This window comes from Cebus imitator, unplaced genomic scaffold (genome assembly GCF_001604975.1).
Source record: "Cebus imitator isolate Cc_AM_T3 unplaced genomic scaffold, Cebus_imitator-1.0 Scaffold234, whole genome shotgun sequence".
Lineage (NCBI taxonomy): Eukaryota > Metazoa > Chordata > Mammalia > Primates > Cebidae > Cebus > Cebus imitator.
Genome location: NW_016107549.1, coordinates 652,324 through 660,708, shown reverse-complemented (window position 1 = coordinate 660,708; position 8,385 = coordinate 652,324). Strand labels below are relative to the sequence as shown.

General features: G+C 46.9%; 1 protein-coding gene across 1 annotated transcript in view; it reads right to left on the bottom strand.

The window, feature by feature from the left end:
* Positions 1–8,385, bottom strand: part of BRME1 (break repair meiotic recombinase recruitment factor 1) — a 25,349-nt gene that overhangs the window by 14,180 nt on the left and 2,784 nt on the right. Inside the window, 1 exon segment of the mRNA XM_037727546.1 lies at positions 334–508. Within this exon segment, the coding sequence (XP_037583474.1) occupies positions 334–508 (175 nt within the window).

Here is an 8,385-nt window from a genome sequence, read left to right as displayed (position 1 = left end):
CTGGCTAATTTTTGTATTTTTAGTAGAGACAGGGTTTTACCATGTTGGCCAGGCTGGTTTCAAACTCCTGACCTCAGGTGATCTGCCCGCCTTGGCCTCCCAAAGTGCTGGGATTACAGGTGTGAGCCACCTCGCCTGGCCAAAACACCAACCCTTCTCACCAGCGGGAAAGCTAGGAGAAGTGAGATCCAAGGGCCCTGAGCTCCGGGAGGGAGTGGGTCACAGCACTAGATGTGTTGTGGGTCTACTTCCCAAAGTACTGCTGTCTGTTGAGCTGCTGTGCTATGTGGACCGTCAGTGAGGAGACCTGCTGGAATGTTCAGAGCCACCTACCTGGAGACCGCCTTTCCTGGTTCCTCCCCGTGCTGCTGTGTAGAGGGAACAGGTCCCAGCTTGCCCTCCAGCACCTCAGGGTGATGCAAACAGCCCAATGTGGAACTCTGGAGGTCTCCATCAGAGTCTTCTATCCTTGGGGTCTTTAGGGGTTTTGAAGGACAGATTCCTTCTTCTGGTTTAGAGATAGAGGAAGATGAAGGGGTGGGGGATACAGCGTGTGCACTGCCATGGCTGACAACCAAACACAGCAAGGCCGCTGCTATCTTGAAAGAAGGCAGACTCATTCCAAGGGCATGAAACCCCTGCTCTGAAGCTCACCTGATGAGCGAGAGAGGGGCTGGAACCCTTCCCAAAGGTGGGACTTACGAGCTTATGTGGCCATGAGTTTCAAAGGCTTTTGCCTATGGACTGGCCATGGCTGAGGCTGAATCAGGAGGTGGCCTGATCTGGCTCCAGATCACATGGAAGAACCTGGCTGGCCAACTCTCTCTCTGGGGAAGTGGTAAGAGGCGTGTAATAGGTCCCAGCCCCAACAACTCTGCAGAGGGTCCATTCCTGATTTCTCTACTGGACTCATGAAAGGGATTTCAAGAGTCCATCTTCTACACTTCTCAGCTTTTCTGCAAGTATCTGATGTCCTGGGTCACCTCTTGTTTCCCCCACTAGAACCAGGATGCACTCAAGAAGGGGCCAAATCCATCTCACTCTGCGGGGTCCCAAGTTCCTGTAAGAGCAACTTGTACACTGTTGGCACTCAATACTTAGCACATGACTCAATAAATGCACGCCACCAAGTGCAGACAAGACTAAACTATGTAGTACTCTAGTGTTCTGAGACATCTGTGAAGTAGCCATGCTGGGAAAACTGGGACCCGCAGCGACCGGGCACTGAAGAAGCAAGGCTTTAGCCACCTCCTTGCCCCTTGCGTTTCTGCACTAACTTCCCCATCGCTACAAGCAATTGTGATGTGTCTTCTTCCAGCATTTGAGAGGCTAAAGATGCTTACTGACATCTTTGTATACATAACACAGTGGCTCATGCCTGTAATCCCAGCACTTTGGGAGGCCGAGGTGGGTGGATCAACTAAGGTCAGGAGTTGGAGACCATCCCGGCCAACATGAGGAAACCCTGTCTCTACTAAAAATACAAAAATTAGTGGGGTGTGGTGGCAGGCGCCTGTAGTCCCAGCTACTCGGGGGGCTGAGGCAGGAGAATCGCTTGAGCCCAGGAGGCGGAGGTTACAGTGAGCCAAGATAGCACCACCGCACTCCAGCCTGGGTGACAGAGCGAAACTCAGTCTCAAAAAACAAAAACAATAATTAATATATATTATGTATTACATGTAAAAAGACATATGTATTTGTGTTTAACATATAAATACATATAAAATACATAATTATAAAATATATTATTCATATATATTTACAATATATATTCATATATCATAAAACATACGCTTATATATTTATATGTGATGTACTATATTATTTATTAAATATATACTATAAATATTATATATCTCACTATATTGCCAGGTTGTTCCCTGTGCTCTAAAGCCAGGCCCTGCCACCTCAGGATTCAGCCTCAGCCAAGTATGTAAATATATATATATATTTACACTGAATGCATAAAAGATACACAGTATATATTTGTATATATTGTAGAGAATATATTCATTTTATATGGAATATTTAATATATATTTTGTTTATATATTTTATATAGAATATGGAATATACATTTTGTTTACATATTTTATACATAAAAATACATTTTTTGTATAAAACATATTTATACGTGTATTTATGTATTATATATAATATATATGTAATTTTTCTTTCTTTGAGACAGGGTCTCACGTGGTTTCCAAGGCTGGAGTGCACTGATGCAGCTGCGGCCCACTACGGTCTCGCCCTCCTGAGCTCATGCCCTCCTCCCACCTCAGGCCCCTCAAGTAGCTGGGACAACAGGTGTGTGCCACCATGCCTGGCTAAGTTTTTGTTTGTTTTGTAGAGACAAGGTCTCACTATGTTGCCCAGGCTGGTCTCGAACTCTGGGGCTCAAGCGATCCACCTGTCTCAGCCTCCCAAAATGCTGGAATCACAGGTATAAGCCACCTTGCCTGGCCAGCATCTATTTTTTGAATGAAGAAAATTCCCTTACACAGAAACTTTCAATAGCAGCTGGATTGCAAGACTTCCTCAAACCTGGCCCCAACCTAGTCATGTATTCAGTGAACAAATGATAAGCGTTGACTCTAGTGAGTTCCACACCAGACGCCATCCTAAGAACTTGTGTGTGTTAAGATAAAAGCTCAGGCAGGGTGCTGCTGTTACGTCTGCCTTATAGAAGTAACCTTGAGCAATTCAGTATTATCTTTGCCCATGATTAACATATCAGCCTTTGGCCTGGCTCAGTGGTTCACATCTGTAATTCCAGCACTTTGGGAGGCCAATGTGGGTAGATCATGAGGTCAGGAGATCAAGACCATCCTGGCCAACATGGTGAAACCCCATCTCTACTAAAATACAAAAAAACTAGCTGGGCGTGGTGGCCTGTGCCTGTAGTCCCAGCTACTTGGGAGACTGAGGCAGGAGGATCGCTTGAACCCAGGAGGTTGAGGCTGCAGTGAGCCATGACTGTGCCACTGCACTCAGGCCTTGGGAACAGAGTTAGAACCTGTCTCTAAAAAAAAATAAAAATAAAAAATAACACTACCCAAACCCCAGGTGGACTCTTTCCAACCTCAGCTCTGCACTACACATACATCTTGAAGTGAATCTACTGAACGAGCTTCCTTTCCCTCGATGCCAATTGCTAGGGTCTGTCTCAGTCCTCACTCAGCTGTTTGCCCTCCACTAAACCACAGCGATCTTCCTATAATTGCTTCTAATTCTTTTTCTTTTTTTTTTTTTTTTTTATGTGGACTCTTGCTCTGTTGACCAGGCTGGAGTGCAGTGGCACAATCTTAGCACACTGCAACCTCCGCCTCCCAGGTTCAAGCAATTCTCCTGCCTCAGCCTCCCAAGTAGCTGGGACTATGGGTGCAACCCACCATGCCTAGTTAATTTTTTGTATTTTCAGTAGAGACAGGTTTTCACCATGTTGACCACACTGGTTTTGAACTCCTGATCTCAAGTGATCTGCCCGCCTTGGCCTCCTAAAGTGCTGGGATTGCAGGCGTGAGCCACGGCGCATGGCCAGTTGCTTATAATTCTGTCAGTTAGTTCAGGGGTGCCCATTTAGAACTTTATCCCAGTGCTGTGTATTTACTTAGCTCTCCCTGGGAGAAGCATTTTCCTTCGCCCCTGACTAGAGCGGAGGATCTCCAGGGCAGGAACTGAGTGTGCTGCATCCTTTGGTCTCCTCCTCGCCCTGCCCCGCCCACTTAGGTGCCCACCTCAAAGGACATACACCCCAAGTAAGGCTTGGATGGATGTTGCTTACGGAAACACATTCCTACCATCAGGGCGAGGTGGCTCACACCTGTAATCTCACTATTTAGGGAGGGGGAGGTGGGTGAATCACTTGAGGTCAGGAGTTCAAGACTAGCCTGGCCAACATACTGAAACCCTATCTCTACTACAAATACAAAAAATTAGCCAGGTGTGGTGGCAGGCACCTGTAGTCCCAGCTACCTAGGAGGCTGAGGCAGGAGAATCGCTTGAACCTGAGAGGTGGAGATTGCAGGGAGCCGAGATCGCACCACAGTACTCCAGCCTGGGTGACAGAGCAAGACTCTCTCACAAAAAAAAAAAAAAAAAAAAGAACACATTCCGACCTTGCAGTCTGCCAGAAAAGACAAAACATAGCTGCTTTGTTTATTTGGTTTCTTGAGATTCTCAAACACTTGCTCACTTGGCTGACTGAATGGTCATTTGTACCAAATAAAAAGGGAAAAAAATATCAAGGGCATTGAAGAGTCTTCTCTTTCCTTCCTGTGATCTGTCCACATGGGACTAATTCAAGAAAAATTAAGGCAGAACTTTGTGTTCAATACCAAAGACTGAAGACACTGAGAGGGAAAAGGCCTCTTTCACCACCTGCCAAAATCTTCTTCTCTCTCCACCCTTCCAGCACACACAGAAGGGGCCATGTAGGGCCAGCCCAGAGGTCCACTGAGCTGGGGAGTCTACCGCCAACAGAGGCCCTAAGTGACCTGCTATGGGTGGGCCTGGTTGTCCCCAGCCCCAGCTTCCCCCTCCAAGGTCAGAGAAATTCTGGTGCCTCTAAGCAGCCTGTTGCTCATCTCTGCAGAAAACATGTTCAATCTGCTGATCATTTCCTCTTCTGCTCCACAACTTGGGGGAAAAAAATGAACACCATTCCCTAAATTCATCAGCCACTAAATTAGAAAGTCATTTCAAAATATTGAAGAAATTTAAGTTAGTTTAGAAAATGATAGGCAAATGGAACTCTACTACATCATACTGGGAGTTTATCTAATTTGGTTTGTTCCTTTTTGTTTTTTAGACAGCGTCTCATTCTGTCACCCAGGCTGGAATGCAGCAGTGTGATCTCAGCTCTCCCTGGCTCAAGCGATTCTCGTGCCTGAGCCTCCCAAGTAGTTGGGACTACAGGCACCTGCCACCATGCCCAGCTAATTTTTTGTATTTTTAGTAGAGACTGGGTTTCACCGTGTTAGCCAGGATGATCTCAATCTCCTGACCTCATGATCGCCTGCCTCGCTCTTCCAAAGTGTTGGGATTACAGGCATGAGCCACCACACCTGGCTGATGTTTTTCTTTTCAAATGAAGAAATTATATAGGTATATTGACAAGTAAACACGGTCATGATACACTGCAAAGTGAAAAATGGAGGTTGCAGGTCAGTATGTGTGATGATTGTATTTTCTAATAAAAAAACTTTATCTGGGCCAGGCACAGTGGCTCACGCCTGTAATCCTTGGGAGGCGAAGGCAGGCAGACCCCTTGATGTCAGGAGTTCAAGGGCAGCCTGGCCAACATGGTGAAACCCCATTTCTACTAAAAATACAAAAATTAGCCAGGTATGGTGGCACGCATCTGTAATTCCAGCTACTTAGGAGCCTGAGGCGTGAGGATCATTTGAACCCAGGAGGCAGAGGTTGCAATGAACCAAGATTGGGCCACTGCACTACAGCCTGGGTGAGAGTGAGACTCTGTTTCCAAAAATAAATAAATAAAAATAAAAAACCAAAAACCCCAACACTGTATCTGTATATATACAGAAAAAGTCTGACCAGGCGTGGTGGCACACACCTGTAATTCTCAGCACTTTGGGAGGTCAAGGCAGATGGACTGCTGGAGCCCAGAAGTTCAACATCAGCCTGGGCAACATAGTGAGACCTCGTCTCTTCCAAAAAATACAAAAATTAGCCAGGCATGGTGGTACACACCTGTAGTCCCAGCTATTCAAATGGCTGAGGTGGGAGGATCACCTAAGCCTGGGGAGGTCAAGGCTGCAGTGAGCTACGATTGCGTCACTGCACTCCAGCCTGGGTGACACAGCAAGACTCTGTCTTGAAAAAAAAGGAAAGAAAAAAAATCTGGGCGCAGTGGCTCATGCCTGTAATCCCAGCACTTTGGGAGGCTGAGGTGGGCAGATCACATGAGGCCAGGAGTTTGAGACCAGCCTAAGCAACACGGTGAAACCCTGTCTCTACTAAAAATACAAAAATTATCCAGGCGTGGTGGCACATGCCTGTAATTCCAGCTACTCAGGAGAGTGAGGTAGAAGAATCGTGTGAACCCAGGAGGCAGAAGCTGCAGTGAGCAGACATCGTGCCACTGCACTACAGCCTGGGTGACAGAGTGAGACTCTGTCTTTAAAAAAGTCTGGGCTGAGCACATTGGCCCCCGCCTGTAATCCTAGCATGTTGGGATGGTGAGATGGGCAGATCACCTGAGGTCGAAAGTTCAAGACCAGCCTGGCCAATATGGCGAAACCCTGTATCTACTAAAAAAATACAAAAATTAGCTGAGTGTGGTGGCGGGTACCTGTAATCCCAGCTACTTGGGAGGCCCAGGCAGGAGAATCACTCAAACCTAGGAAGTGGAGGTTGCAGTGAGCCAAGATCGTGCCAGTGTACTCCAGCCTGGGCAATAAGAGCAAAACTTCGTCTCAACAACAACAAAAAATCTAGAAGTAGTGTACTGAGGTTAGAGTCCTGTCCTGTTTCTCATGCTCTTCTACAATTGATCATCGTCCTATGGCTATGCTAGATGTTAACATTAGGGAAAGCTTGGGGGAGGGTAGCTAGAACTCTCTGAATTATTTCTGCAACTTTTCAGTAAGTCCCAAATTACTTCAAAATAAAAGTTTTTTAAAAAGCCTGGGATAATTGTTAACAGCAGCATACATTTGTGTCCTACCTTAGGTCAGTTATGGGTGCTTCACAGATACTAATCCACATGTGAGCTCTAAGGGCAGGATCCTCCACCTTGGGGGACATTTGGGGCTGGAACATTCTTTGGGGCTGGGAGCATGCTATGCATGGTAGGATATCTGAGTAGCATCCTTGGCCTCCACCCACTAGATGTCAGTATCTTTTCCTGTTATGAAAACCAAAAGTGGTGGCTCACACCTGTAATACCAGTACTTTGGGAGGCCAAGGTGGGCGGATCACCTGAGGTCAGGAGTTCTAGACCAGCCTGGCCAACATTGGGAAACCCTATCCCTACTAAAAATACAAAAATTAGCCAGGCATGGTGGTGCACATCTGTAGTCCCAGCTACTCAGGAGGCTGAGGCTGGAAAATCACTGGAACCCAGGAGATGGAGGCTGCAGTGAGCTGAGATTGCGCCACTGCACTCCTGGACAAGAGTGAGACTCCATCTCCAAATTAAAAAAAAGTATCTAAACATTTCCAACTGTCCCTTGGGGGCAAAATCCCTTCCTCTTGCCTACTAGAGAACCACTGCACTAAAGGAAAGAGTAGTGTCTTTATTGTCCCCAATTTACAAAAGGGGAAACTGAGGCACAGAGGAACTCATCCACCATCACACAGTGAGCAGAACTGGGATGTACCCAGGTTTTGAGCCCCAGAATAAAACACTCAGCCACATAACAGGTGGCCTTGCAGTACATCAAACACTATTCCAGGGGTCATCTCTGGGACTGGTGCAGCAGGGAGGCTGTCCCGCTGCCTGAAGCCCCGGGAGACCTCCTCTAAGCTTTGGACCCCTCCAGAGGCTTGCAAAAGCTCTAGAAAACTTTCACTTTTCCTGTACATCCTCTCCGTCATTTCTATTTTTCTTTCCTATTTTTTTCTTCTTTTTGCTGGCATAACAAAACACTGTTTTTATTTGTTTGTTTGAGACAGGATCTCGCTCTATCAGCCAGGCTGGAGTGCTGTGGTGCAATCTTGACTCACTGCAACGTCCACCTCCTGGTTCGAGCAATCTTCCTGCCTCAACCTCCCAAGTAGCTGGGACTACAGGTGCCCACCACCACACCCGGCTAATTTCCTTATTTTTTGTAGAGACAGGGTCTCACTATGTTGCCCAAGCTGGTCTTGAACTCCTAGACTCAAGTGAGTTGGCCTCCCAAAGTGCTGGGATTACAGGCGCATACCACCACGCCTGGCTAATTTTTGTATTTTTAGTAGATACTGGATTTCACCATGTTGGCCAGACTGGTCTCGAACTCCTGATTTCAAGTGATCCGCCTGCCTTGGCCTCCCAAAGTCCTGGGATTACAGGTATGAGCCACCACACCTGGTTAATTTTTTTTCAATTTATTTCCTCTCCTTAAAAGAAAACAAGGATTGGCCCGGTGCTATGGCTTGCGCCTATAATCCTAGCACTTTTGAAGGCTGAGGTGGGCAGATCACAAGGTAAGGAGTTTGGGACGGCTGTGTTAGCCAGATTTGCAATAAACAAGCCTGCAGTCGGCCGGGCGCGGTGGCTCAAGCCTGTAATCCCAGCACTTTGGGAGGCCAAGGCGGGTGGGTCACGAGGTCAAGAGATCGAGACCATCCTGGTCAACATGGTGAAACCCTGTCTCTACTAAAACTACAAAAAAATTAGCTGGGCATGGTGGCGCATGCCTGTAGTCCCAGCTACTCA